The sequence below is a fragment of the Ochotona princeps genome, chromosome 1 (assembly GCF_030435755.1).
Source record: "Ochotona princeps isolate mOchPri1 chromosome 1, mOchPri1.hap1, whole genome shotgun sequence".
Lineage (NCBI taxonomy): Eukaryota > Metazoa > Chordata > Mammalia > Lagomorpha > Ochotonidae > Ochotona > Ochotona princeps.
In genome coordinates this window covers 95,781,699-95,795,462 of record NC_080832.1, presented here as the reverse complement: position 1 = coordinate 95,795,462, position 13,764 = coordinate 95,781,699, and the positions used below count along the sequence as shown (strand labels likewise).

The 13,764-nt window shown below is 37.0% G+C and overlaps 1 protein-coding gene across 1 annotated transcript in view; it reads left to right on the top strand.

Annotated features, from left to right (window-relative positions):
- The window catches only part of MLIP (muscular LMNA interacting protein), a 260,649-nt gene that overhangs the window by 204,222 nt on the left and 42,663 nt on the right, over positions 1 to 13,764 (top strand). The window contains exon 12 of the mRNA XM_058662063.1: positions 13,380 to 13,586. Coding sequence (XP_058518046.1) covers positions 13,380 to 13,586 — 207 coding nt within the window. The remainder of the gene's footprint in view (positions 1 to 13,379; positions 13,587 to 13,764) is intronic.

Sequence of the window (13,764 nt, the reverse complement as noted above, 5' to 3'; positions counted from 1 at the left end):
ACTTTTAAATTTGTGTATTTTACCTGAGGCAAAATTCTGTATAGAATAATAAGCTAATCTATGTACAATTTATTAAAATTACTGCCTTTTGCCATGACAAACTTCATTTTGAAGCACAAGAATTTGTCATTTAAAAAAATGCCATTTATTTTCATTGCTTTTCCCGACTATAAATCAAAACTATTTTTCCTAGATTACTTGTCAAAGATTTGATCTTTTGGAAGTATTAAGGTGCCTTGGTCCTAACCTCATGTATATTTCCTTTTAACCAATTTACTCTGTTTGTATCCTCACTTGAATGTGAAACATAGGAAGTATTAGGTGGTTGCAAATTAGATTGAAAGAAGTCTCACATCTCCTGGGATGTAAATCCCAAGTATTCCATGGTTGTATTCATTCTTTCTGTGTTAGAGGAAAAACTGATGGAGCCTGTGGGCCATGGCATACACAGGAAACTGCATGTACTCCCAACTAACCTTTTTAAATTGAATGTAACTACTTTGGGTTCCATTGTGTGCAGAATCCACAATGAAAGCAGAAATGAAAGGCAGCTCACAAGTGCAGGTGCTTAGATCTATCAACATGAATTGAGTAATAACAGTTCATAATCTCAGCATTGCTATGACTTCATTAGAACGTCAATAAAAGAAAACATCCTCAAATTTATTTCTAGTCATTATTATGTTCTCATACACTGCTGCCGCAGAATAAATTGAATGCTTCCAGATGTAGTTGATCTCACCCACCCATGTAATGGAAAATTCTTTCGCCAGGCATTTGGGCCAAATTGAAGCAGTTCACGTTCTCTAATCTGCCTTGTACTGGGGACAGTTCCACATGGCAGGAGACGTTGGATGGGATGCTTAAGTCTATATAGTATCCCTAGCAGCTTTGTGTCCATAAAATTTCAAAACTCCATTATAAAATGTCAGATGCTAAATGTGATGAGATTAGACAGAAATGTATTTATTGAGCTCAAAAACGTACAGTTGAGCAGTCTTTTGACTGGATACTGAACTGAAAATTTGCTTGGAAACAGCCCCTAGTACTAAAAGCAATGTCTGAAGCACAGTACATAATCAAACAATCTAGACTTAGCAACGTTTATACCAAAATAACATAGATCCTGATATTGTTCTGTTTTAGATGGATTTTTATTTTAAAACAAAGGTCTTAAAAAATGAAACTCTTGCTTCTTTGGTGGTGTTTTAAATCCATCATCCTCTTAATTTCTGGTCTTTTTACTTGCTATAAAATATTGTCAAATCCCATGGTAAATCTCATATTTGAATCAGTGGCAATGTGCTTTAAAACAAATTTCTTTTGATAATTGAAGATGGAGTTGGAAAATAATGAACAAAATTTCTTGGAAAACTGTAAATATGAAGGTTCAGAAAATCAACGTGCTGATGATAATTAAGACACTAAGAAACTTACTGTTTTTTACTTTATTCTGAGTGCCTGTAAGTTTGTAAAATATGTTGATTACTTTCTGATCAGTAAACAACTTTAATAACAGAATTAATCACTGAGGATTTTAACATTAAAACCAATAGTTAACCTGTTATATAAAAAGGAACATTTAAAACATTCTTTATAATTAATGATGGAACCTGTGATATTAAATGTGTTAAGACTTTTATAAACCCCTAGAAAAATGTATGGAAAAAATGTTAGAATTTAAGGAAGAGTATCGTTTTATCATCTGATTTCCCCAGAAACATGTTCCCTTTTTGTCTTTATTCGAAACAATTCTTCTCAGCATGTTTTATTTTCCTGTAATCAGTTTCTATAGGAGAAAGAGCATGCTTTTGTGTGAAAATGACCGTTTAGAAAACTTCTCTCACATCACCTCACAGGAAAAAAAAGGGACAACTATAGGGACTTTCTTCACCATCATGTTTTCATGCATTCTTGTCTCCTGGTTTTTCTGAGACATCGGACTTGCCTTTTCTCCCTATCAAATCCTACTTGTTTCACATTCAGATCCGATGATTATGTGACTTCCAGATTTGTTTTGAATGATTCATCAAGCTAGATTTCAACAGTAACCTTCGCATTTGCTTCCCTATGACACCCACATGTTAATATTACTGGTCAAATACCATTGCTGTAAATAGAACTGACAATACTGGTGTTTATTCTGAATGCCACAACTTACCACTTTTTATAAATTTGTCTGCCAATCAAGGTGCTTTCTCTTCTGTCATAAAATTATCTTTAATCATTGCTAACCTTTTATTAAGGGAACATCTTTTGAGTAAAATGTAAATAATTTTTTTACATCTAGAAATTATTGAATGGCTTACCAGATTGAGGAGAAAGAAAGTAAAATTCTCTATACTGCCTTATTTCTTTTGGGAGGTTATTGATTTCTCCATGTTTTAACATGTTGTTTTTGCTTATTTCTTTATAAAATTCTTGAGTTTCCCTTCCTTTCCCTTCCTCCTACTCTCTTTATTTCACTCCTTCCATCTTTCACCTGTTTCTATAAGAAATAAAAATTTATCTTGAATAGGCTATATACTATTTATAATAGATTTATCATCAACACAACATACCTGATGATTTTCCCTTTAAAAATAATCCTTTTTTGTTCTGTGCCTCAACTGTTGACATATGCTTTGTTAGAATGTAAGCCAGTTTAGATTATCCTGAAATCTGCCAAGTTCAGTAAAAATTATGCTTCAACACTATAAACTGCTAAATACAAAATGAAAATAGACACAGCACAGCTGAATAGTATCCTATGGCAATTTTAAGGTGGACAGAAGCTGGTTGTATACAAACTAAAATTGAAATGTCAATGAAGTAGTCACAGGATGTGGTTAAGAAATTGCATTTTCTAACATATTGGTTAGTCAATACCATGTAAAATACCACTTCCCATCCAGCTCCCTGCTTGTGACATGGGAAAGCTTTCAAGGATGGCCCAATGCTTTGGAACCCTGCACCCACGTGGGAGACCTGGAGGAGGTTCCTGGCTCTGGCTTTGACTCGGCACAGCACCGGCCATTGTGCTCACTTGGGGAGTGAATCATCGGAGGGAAGATCTTCCTCTCTGTCTCTCCTCTTCTCTGTATATCCGGCTTTGTAATAAAAATAAATAAATCTTTTTTAAAAAAGAACACTTAGAATCCCAATTTGAAGTACATATAGTGCTGTTGATTTTAAGAACACCATTGTGCATTGGGTCACCAGAATTCTTGCTGCTTGGATAACGGCAACTCTATGACCTTTGAGAGTATTTCCTCATTCCCATTCACTGCTTCTCATGGTAATTGCTCTGCTACTTTCTACTTCCATGAGTTCTACTATTTTAGATTCTACAAATCCGTGAGAGCCTGCTGCATTTTTCCTTTTTGCTAGTAGAACCTAGCATAATGCTCTCCTCCAGGTTCATTCAGGTTGTCACACCTGACAAAATTTCTTTCATTTACAAATTGACTTATTTGTTTAGGAGAGAAAAGGGGAGACCAGTCCACTGATTCGTTTTCCAAGTGACCACAACAGTTAGGGCTGGGTCAGTCTAAGCCAAAAGCCAGTAATTCAGCCTGGATGTCCCATGTGAATGCCAGGGCCTAAGAACTTCAGCCATCATGTGTTGCCTTGTAGGATGCATTAGCAAGAAGCAAAATCCTAAGAGGAATAGCACTCTCACATGGAACACAGTTGTACAAGCAGTAGCTTAACCTGTTACACCACAAGTGCTGCTCAAGCTAGTTATAGTTTTCATTTTTTGAGGAATTTCGTAGTGTTTTCCATATTGGTTATACCAATTTGTTTCCCTTTGGCATGTGAATATTGGCTTCTTTTTCTCCGTATCCTTGCCAGGTCTTTTCCATGTTGTCTTTTGGATGGTAGTTGTGTGAGGTGCTAACTCATTATGGTTTTGATTTGCCTTTTGTTGAGCGATATTATGCACCTTTTCATATGGCTGTTGGCCTCTGGAAAATCTTTTCTTGAACCAAGTCTGTTCAGGTCTTTGGTTTATTTAAAATAAGGCTATTTGAGGTTTGTTTGATATTGAGTTATCTGATGCCCATGTATCTTTTGGATATTGATTCCCTTCATATATATGCTTTTGAAAATACTTCTTCCCCTCATGAAGGAAACCTTTTCACTCTGTTGATTATTTCCTTGCTCTATGGAGACTTTTAGTTCAATATTCCCAATCATCTATTTTTACTTTTGTTGCCTATGCTTTTGGGAACATATCCAAAAACCCATTTACAGAACATTATCAAGAGGATTCCCACCTGTGATTTCTCCTACTAATCTGGAGAAATTTATTTATAGTTAGTTATAGTTCATATAAATCAGACTTTATGTTTAAATTTTTAATCCATTTTAAGTCTGTGTGAAGTTTCAAACTCATTCCTTTATATATGCTGTGTAGAAGGTTTCCTAACACTATTTTATGAGGAAAGTAACCTTCCCCATTGTGAGAACAGCTCTACTGTTAAAAACATCAAATGAATATAGTGGTTATCTTTAAAATATATGTATTTATTTGTTTACCTGAAAACAAAGTTACAGAGGGTGCTTCTTCCTACATGGCTGCAAATTGTCAGGTCTGGACTAAGCTGAAAACAGGTTCCTAGAATTTTATCTGTTCTCCCACAGGGTGACTGGGTCTCAGGTGTTTGTGTTTGGGCTCTTCTATGACTTGTCCACATTCATTTGCTGTGAACTGGACGGGATGTAGAAGAGCTTGGGCTTGAACTAGTGCTCGTGTGCTGTATTGGTGTTGTAGATGGAGGCTTCAGTGGAACCACAATGCTGGCCACTTGGGTTTTTGGAGAATTTGTGTTCTGTCCCATGGATCTATATGCCTGTATTTACATTGGTGCATTAGTGTTTTCATTACTGTATCTTTGTAATATATTTTGAAATCTGGATGTATAAGGTACTCTTCTCCAAACAGGTAAGTTGTTTGGGAGAGTATCTTTGAGCTTATAAGATTGAGAGTATTTTAAACATTATGTTTATGATTTATTTATGTTTCATGAAAATTTCTATGATGATTATATATTATTTTGTAGAGCATTAAAATTGTATATTAAAGCAGGAAAGTTTACATTAAAATTGTGAAAAATAGATCTTACTTGAGGAAATTATTCTATCTGGAAAAATATGAAATCATTTTTCCCATTTACTCATTTTCTATTAGAATTTATAACAAATTAATTTAAAAATTTACAAGGACTAAATAAAGACAACTGTGAAACAGAAAAACTAAAAAAATCATAAATATAAAATGTATTCTTTGAAGAACAGTATGTAAATTTATCTAGCATCAATAAAGAGAAAATTCAAAATACAAAATTGAAAGCATGAAAATTACTAATGTTAAAAAGTAAAAACATGACACTGGTTTTCTCAACCTTATGCAAAGGAATTTCAAAATTCTTTGAAATGAATAATTTATGATTTTCCAGGAACCACAATTTCTTGGTGAAATACAAAATACAGAGACAACTCCAGTAAGTCAATTAGCAAAAGAAGAACAGGGGAAAATGCCAAAGATATTCTTTTAGAAAACTCCAGGTCACAGGTGCATGAATGGGCAATTCTCAGAGTGTTTTATTGTAGCAATGCAAGAAGAAAAGGATGCAATTGTCTCCCCAGGCTGTACTTTCCATTCTTGTTAGGTAAACAAAACAAATCTCATAGGAATTTTAGTAAATGGTGGATTCAAAAACACCTCTAAATTTCTTCTCTCCCAATTTTTCCTTAAAATTGCAATGAAGATGTGAAATTCATAAGTAAGGAAAGAAATGAGACAGAAAAAACTGTATAGGTGGGAAAGTCATAACGAGACAAAACTGACTCATCAAGACACAAGGAAGCTAGATCCAAAGCTAATAACGGAGAAAGCCCAGTACAGATTCCATGTTAATGTTGAGAGCTCTCAAAATTGGAAAACTTTTAGCTTTTTGAAGTCCTGATACCTCTGAAAAGAGGGGTTAGGAATCGTAGTTAAAATACGAAAGATGGAGTAGTGCTATTTAAGAAGTAGCTACACTCAATCCCATGTTATCTGAGGCATACCTTTAAGAAACAATATAAACATATGGATAAAATAAAACAAAAATCCAACTAAAGAAGAAATAAAATGAAATGTTAAAGGAAATGTATTCTAAGGAGAAAAATTCAGTTAATTATTTCATAGGTGAGATAAGACAATATCAATCTCTCTTTGGTAAATCAAAGCAAAATACTAAACAAAAGAATATCAGTATGTAGAAGCTTTTGGATGAAACACATGGTACCAGAAATGAAGAATGCATTATAAAGGTGGAAGGTGGGTAGCCATCTCATTCTAATTTGCCTTAACACAGAAAGTCTTAAGTCCTGGGAATATCCTTTGTCAGGTCAATGTTGTTGGAAGATAAGCAAAAGGCAAAGAAATGAGAATAAGAGGATTATCTCAAGAATACCCAGCATGTAGGAAGAGAAAAGAAATGAACAATTTGAGACGATTTTCCAAGACAACAGGTCAGTTTCCTAGATTATAGGGCATCAACAAATTTCTCCCATAGTAGATGAATACAGTCTGTCCAAAACACGTTTTTATGGGGGCGGGGGAATTTCATGATTACTAAAAGCAAACTCATCTTGTGTCTTTGCAGGGAGAGAGAGAGAGAGAGTAAAGTGTCAGGGTCCCATACAGGTGATCAGAATGAATTGTTGGGTTTCTAAACCACACTGCACAGAAGCCAGTGTAACAGTATGTTCACAGTTCTGAAAGAGATTATTTCCAACTTATCATGATCACCTAACTATTTTAATATAATCACAGGGCACAGTGATCTTCCAGTGAATGAATTATCAGAAATTTACTTTTAATGCTCCATTTTCTTGGGAGGCACTCTTCAGACCCTGTCAGTGTGAGAGGAATCCCGGAAAACAGTAACGCAGGGTACTGAACACAGGAAGGTGAACACATGAGAGAGAATGGGCAAAGAAAACTTCCAGGATATAAGGAAAAAGGCCTTTATGATAACAGAAGACAGCTAGCAGGGCTTAGCCAGGTACCACATGTGACATCCACAGTGAGCATCCTTTCACATTGAACTCTGTTCAGCTGGGTGGGAGTTGTAGAAGCCTGCCCAATTACTTTTTTTAAACTTTTTTTTACATTTTATTTTTATTATTATTATCATTTTATGATACAGTTCCATATTCCCTTATCCCCTTCCCAATTCCCTCCCCCCCACCTAGTTCCTCTATATCATTAGTAACATATAGTTCTTCATACACAGTCATATGTCCATCATTGCAGGCATGGACAATGGCAGAGAGTCCAGAATCCTAATGTCAAGATACAGTAAACAGTTTCATTGGGAGTCCATCTTTGTCTGGAAGCAGAAATGCATACTACATTGCATCTTCACATCTGCATGTTAGTCTCCATTTCACAGCTACTGTACATCCCCTCAAATGAAAAGCCATAATACAAAATCAACAATAGAAAGAAAATAGAAATTTACAATGCCATGAAGTTAAATGACATGTTACTAGATATGACAGTCTTCATTACACAGCTACTATACATCCCCTTAAATGGAGAGCCACAAATAAAATCAACAACAGGGAGAAAAAAGAAATTAACAACACCATGAAGTTAAATAACATGCTATTAAATGACTAACGTGTAGCTGAAGGAATGGAAACCAAGAATCTTCTTGAAGAAAATGATGCCACTGCATGATCTATGAGTCATTGATGAATTTAATCAGAAGAAAGTGTTTTGAAGAGATGAAACCAACAGAAAACAACAAAACCCATGCGATATAGTTTCCGCTGATCTTTGTTGGTGAAGTGTGTCTCCTCCAGACAATAAACAGATGGGTTTTGTTTTTAAATCCAGTCTACTAATCTACTAATCTATGACGTTTGATTGAACTTAAGCCATTTACATTCAGGGTTAGTATATATATGGGTGTTACTGATGGGGTCCATGCAGTAGGTGTGAAAAACACGAAGGTGTGAAGAGAACAGCTCCCTGACTGGCAGGGCCCGGGGAGCTACCAGCTGCTTAGCAGGGCTAAGTGGATTCATCTCTGACCACCTTGATGCAGTTTTCACCCCCCTTCGCATGGGCACTCAACCACCCCACTATGTAATCTATTGAGGCATTGTCTGCCCCTGTGAGATGGCTTTTACAACCAACATGAGCTTAAGAGTTAATGTTACTGAGGATGTCCTGGTGAGTGGGCCTTTAACTACACACAGGAGTATAATTAAGTCTGTGCTGTTTACCCATTGCCAGAAAATCTGGCCCAGATATTTATCATGCTTTCTAGGAAATGGCTTGATAAGAGGGACCCTAAAAGTTATCCTGTTACTGTGATCCTAAAGGTCAATCTGCTATGATGAAGAATATAGCTACTGTAACCCTGAAGGCTATCCTGCTAAGGCAAAAAATATAGTTACTGTGGTCTTAAAGGTTAGCCTGTCCTTGCTATTCTTTAGAATATAGAAAATGTAGTTGCTTTAGTTGTTTTCATAAATTTTTAGCTAGAGGAAATACAGGATGATTTCACTAATATCATAAAGATATATTTTTGATTATTGTTTGATCACTTATGAAGTTGTAGAGCCTGCAGTTGTAGAGGAATGTAATGTTTATAACTTTTTGTCTTAGATCTTTATGTTTTTTCTCTCTTGATGTATTTCTCCCATTTAGTGATAGATAAGTTGTAGAATAAGAATTGTATTAGGAGTGTATTACTGCATAAGATGTGTTGTCTATTGAGAAACTCTTGGTTGCAACGTTGGAATGGATAATGCCTTGTTTAATACTGAAACAATTTGTAGAATTGTCTTTGGAAACACTCGCTCATCCATTGTAGAGTTGAAACTTAAATAGAGTAACTTAGCTCATTGCTAACTGCAATTCTTTCCGCCGTTTTTACCCTTGCTTTAGCAAACTGTGTGAGCTTACAGACCTAATGGCCAACTAATGTCAATAACCCCGATCCCCACAGACCAAGGCCCCAGACCTTTTAACTCATACAAGATAGGGATCTGGTTGACACAGGAGGCGCCTAGGTTATAGTCCAGACCTGAGGAGAGCAGATGAAGACTGACAAGCCAAGATAAGCAAGGAATATGGAATCCTTCCTCAATCATTTCTCAAGAAGTTGTAAATTGTGCCCCCCTGAAGCTATGTCAATATGCCCCTAAGAAAAAACTTTGTACTGCTTCTGTATAAATAAAGCGGACAGCTTTCTCACTTTTTCCACTACGATCAAGGAATCCTGGTGGTCCGTCTCCTTTCTTTCTCTCTTCACACCTCATCCACGCACCCTTCCCGAGTTCCGGACTCAGCTGGAGCTGGACTCTGGCATGTTACTTTGGTCCTGTCATTTTAGGAATGGGTTGTTCATTGGTTTAGTCTTCTGTTGTCATTTTACTGGGATGTTCTCCCCATTTGCCTTTGGTTTTGGTAGGTGCTATTCATCTTCTCTGTGAAGAGAACATCTTGAAGTATCATATGTAGCGCAGGTTTGGAAGAGGCAAAATCTTTTAGCTTTTCTTTACTGTGGAAAAATTTTATTTCATTTTCAAAGACAAAAGATAGCTTTGCTGGATATGTTATCCTAGGCTGACAATTTTTTCTTTTAGAATCTGGAATATGTCACTCCGTTCTCTTCTTGCCTGTAGTTTCCTGTGAGAGATCTCCTCTGAGCTTAATTGGCATTCCTTTATCTGTCAATTGATTTTTTTCACGTGCACATTTAAGGATCTTTTCCTTATGTTCAACTGAAGAGAGCTTGAATATCATGTGTCTTGGAAAAGATCGCTTTTGATCATGCCTGTTGGGAGTTGTGTGCCCCTCCTGGATCTTGTTTCTCAATTCTTTCTCCAGATTAGGCAAATTTTCCTTTATTATTTCATGAAATACATTTGCAAACTCAGCTTATCTTTCTGCACCTTCTGGGACTCCCGTAACTCTTAGATTTGGCCTCTTAATAGTGTCTTTTAATTCTTGAATACCTTTTTTGGCCTGATCCAGCTCTGCTTCCAGCTTTTTGTTTGCTTCCCCCTGGTGACAGGAAATACCTTCCAATTCTGAGATTCTTTCTTATGCTTGCTTCATTCTATTTTGGAGACTCTTCATTGTACTTTTAATTTGCTCTACTGTGTTCTTAATTTCTGATATATCAGCCTTGATTTGCTTTATTGCTTCCTTAAATTCTTTGAACTCTTGCATGAGCTTCTCATTGTTGATCAGAATCTTTAAAATGAGTCTTATGGATTCTGTGTCCCCATTTTCTCGATGTCTTCCTCAGTTAACTCTCAGGTTGGCAATGGGTTTTGCTCCTTTGCAGAGGAGTTTTCAGTAATATTCATTGTGCCTCTGTCTCTTTTTTTGCTCTTGGTCATTGTACTTGTGGTTAGCAGAGTCTTCTCATTGGGGCAGGTTTCTAAGCTGTGTGACCCACAGGTCTACAGTTCGATTTTACTTATTGCAATTGGTACACAACTGTTTGCTTGCAGCCACTTGTGCCACAATCTCCAGCGAGTTCCAGGTCTGGGTTCTTATGTCAGATTTCCACTGTGGTCTCCATTGCCCCGGCTCCTGGCTCACCACTCTCCTCCTCTTGTGATACCGTGGTGAGGCTGCACCGTTGTCTCTGAAACCTTTATCCCACTTTCAGTTGGAACAGGTCCCAGGATTAGAGAGACACCAGGTGTCCTATATAATTAGGTTGTTGGTGGCACTGATCTTGCTGGAACCTTTTGGACATTAGGTCTGGGTGCCACACGGGCCTATTTTAGCTGGTACGATGCCACAGTCAGTATTATTTTCCTGTGGGACCAGTGCAATCTACAGAACTCAGTGAGTTCTCGGGAGCTCAGCACATGCGCAAATCACTGTTGTTCTCTGCAGTCCTAAAGCTATTGCCACAGTGTTCAAAATGGCACCAGACTTACCACTACTAGAGGTCTTGATCTGCTGGCCGTCAGGTCTTAGGGCTACCCAGACCTGTCTTTGATGGAACCTGTAGAATGCCACATTGCTGCAATTCACTGAGTCAGAAATGAGTTCACTCCCAGCTCAGTGTATGCTCAGTCCTTTCCCTTGTCTTTGCCTCCTTACGCAAAATGGCGCCCAATTCAGCTCTAGTGGGCTGACTGGGCTGTGAAATCTACCCTGTTCTCGCACTGTCCATCTGGGATCTGCTGCTCTGTCTCTGCTCCTGGTCATATCAAACGGACCAGCAGGATGGACAGTTCTTTGTCTGTGTTCACCTCCCAAGCTCCCAGTGAAAGTCCCTTCCCACCTGTTTGCTGGTGGAGTTCCGGCTGCTGGTGGAGTTCAGATTGCCGTTAGCTGAATGCTGCTGGAGTATCAGTCACTGCAACACCACCCCGTTGTGTCTACTGCCTTCCTGTGTCTGTCAGTCTCCAGGTAGTCCTCTGCTGTTGTTCTGTCCTTTCCTATTTCCTGAAATATGTCCTCTCTGCTTCATCCTGATTAAATGTTTTTCTATCTGTTTAAACATGTTTTTACCCTATTCCGCCATCTTGATTCTCTTGCCTGGCCACATTTCTTACATCTTCCCTTCCGTGCCTCATACTGGCAAAATGCTGCTATCACTTCCTGCCCAAGTACTTGGATAATTTGAGGACATCACCTAATCCTACAGAAAGTTTGGGCTTTTTCTGAGCCTCCAGAGTGGGAAATTGACTACAGTGAGCTAGAAGAGTGAAATGCAGAGTTGGCCACCTTCCCCAAGTATTTTTCTCCTAATTGTATACAACTTGACCCCACTAAATTCCTCTTGAGGCAAAACCTTCCCATGGGTCACCACAGGTGTAGATAAAGAGAATGGTGCTTGAACCATTCTGAGAAAAAAAAGTCTGAATATGAACTAGACACTTTAGGCCACCTTTTTACTGAGCCCCTTCAAGTATCAACAGTGATGCTATTAAATGTTTATACAGCTAGTCTTGTAGTCATAACTTGATCTTCATGTAAATCATATTTCCCATTAGATAACAAAAGTAATTACTGATGAAATCATATAATATTTTAGTTTTTAATACACAAATATGCTTTTATGTATTATAATATATAATTTAAACATTCACATAACATTAATATTTGGTAAATAAATAATATGCTAATATGCAATTTTAAAATTAACAACATATCTTAAATATATAAGATATATTTCACAATATGCTGATTAATAATATATCAGATTATAGATTATATATTATGTAATATATTATGCACAATGTCCTATATTATTAATATAACACAAAGTAAAATATGAAATATATAGTATTTTATATTAATACAATTATATACTTAAGTGTAAAATATATTTAATGATATTAATATATTAATAACACTTGTAACATAAACATTGTTTCTGATATATTATATAATATATTATATACTATATACTATATAATTTATAGTATACACATATACACATATTGTGTAATATACAATGCATAATATATATAGAATATATGTTATATGTCTCTCTATATATGCACAATGGCAGAGTCTCATCAGTATTTGGGGCAAATGTTTGAGTCACAAACCTTTTTTAGATTTTTTTGGATTTGTACATGTTTGGCGAGCTCTTTTTGTAACTTTTTTGGTGTAGTATCAAGCCATCTCTCTCACTCTTTGGTTTAATTGTTCTCTTTCCAACCTTCCTGTTCTAATTTAGTAGTTCCTCCTTCTTTAACTTCTCTATCTACTTTCCCTGTTAAAGACCTATCTTTGCTTAAGGCCTCATTATCTCCTTCTACGCCTGAATTCTTCTAATTGCTGCAGGACCAGGTTTTTTGTAAGATCATCTCATTCATTTTTCTCCAGACTCACCTTTCCCTTATTCCTTATCCAGGCTGATTTCTCCATAACTTGCTATGCGGTGAACTGAGCCTGGTGCTTCTGCCTCGTTGCTTGCGTGTCAGCATCCTCTGCAGTGTGCTCTGCTTTGTTCCCCAGTTCCCTCCGCACCAAATCACAGGCATCCTTCAATCAATTCTCACCATCTCTCACCTTTCCAGGGATGACTTGTTTAACCCCAGCTGCTCCTCTTCCAATGGGCTTTCTCCTTCCATACACAGCTCTCCTCAATACTTTCATCAATAAACTTACTATTCTGTAGCAGACACTCTATGGGGCCTGTTTTATTATGCAGAAGGGAGAAGAAATTGGGCACAGAAAGAGATTATGGAAAGAGACAAAGAACACATTGTGAAGGAAGTTGCCTTACCTCCTCCTGAGGAGGAACTCCCACTACCAGTTACACATTCTGAGTTCTGTCTGAATTAGACCCATTCCAAGTGTGCCTGAGTGTCCACTAACATACTCTTTATGCCTTTCTCCTTCCTAGGATGTGACAGTCACTCACAAGCCTATCTCACTCCATCCTTTGTATCAGACTAAACTCTACCCTCCTGCTAAGTCTCTGCTGCATCCAGAGACCCTTTCCCCAGCTGAATGCCTTACCCCTGGACCATTCAGTCATGTGTCCTCCTTCTCCCTGACTGAGGAACAGGAGAGCTCTTCCACCCTCCTTAGTCACAGTGCATTTCATAAGGTGAGAATTTCCTGTGCTTTGGACTTTCACAATGCTGAATTTAAAATGTAGAGGATTCATAGATTATGGATATTTAAATATTTGACTTCAAAATATATGAAGTATATTAAGTATGCATGCTAAAGCATGTTACTTTACAAGATCATTATTTAAGCGGCAAAGTAATAAAAGTGAACTT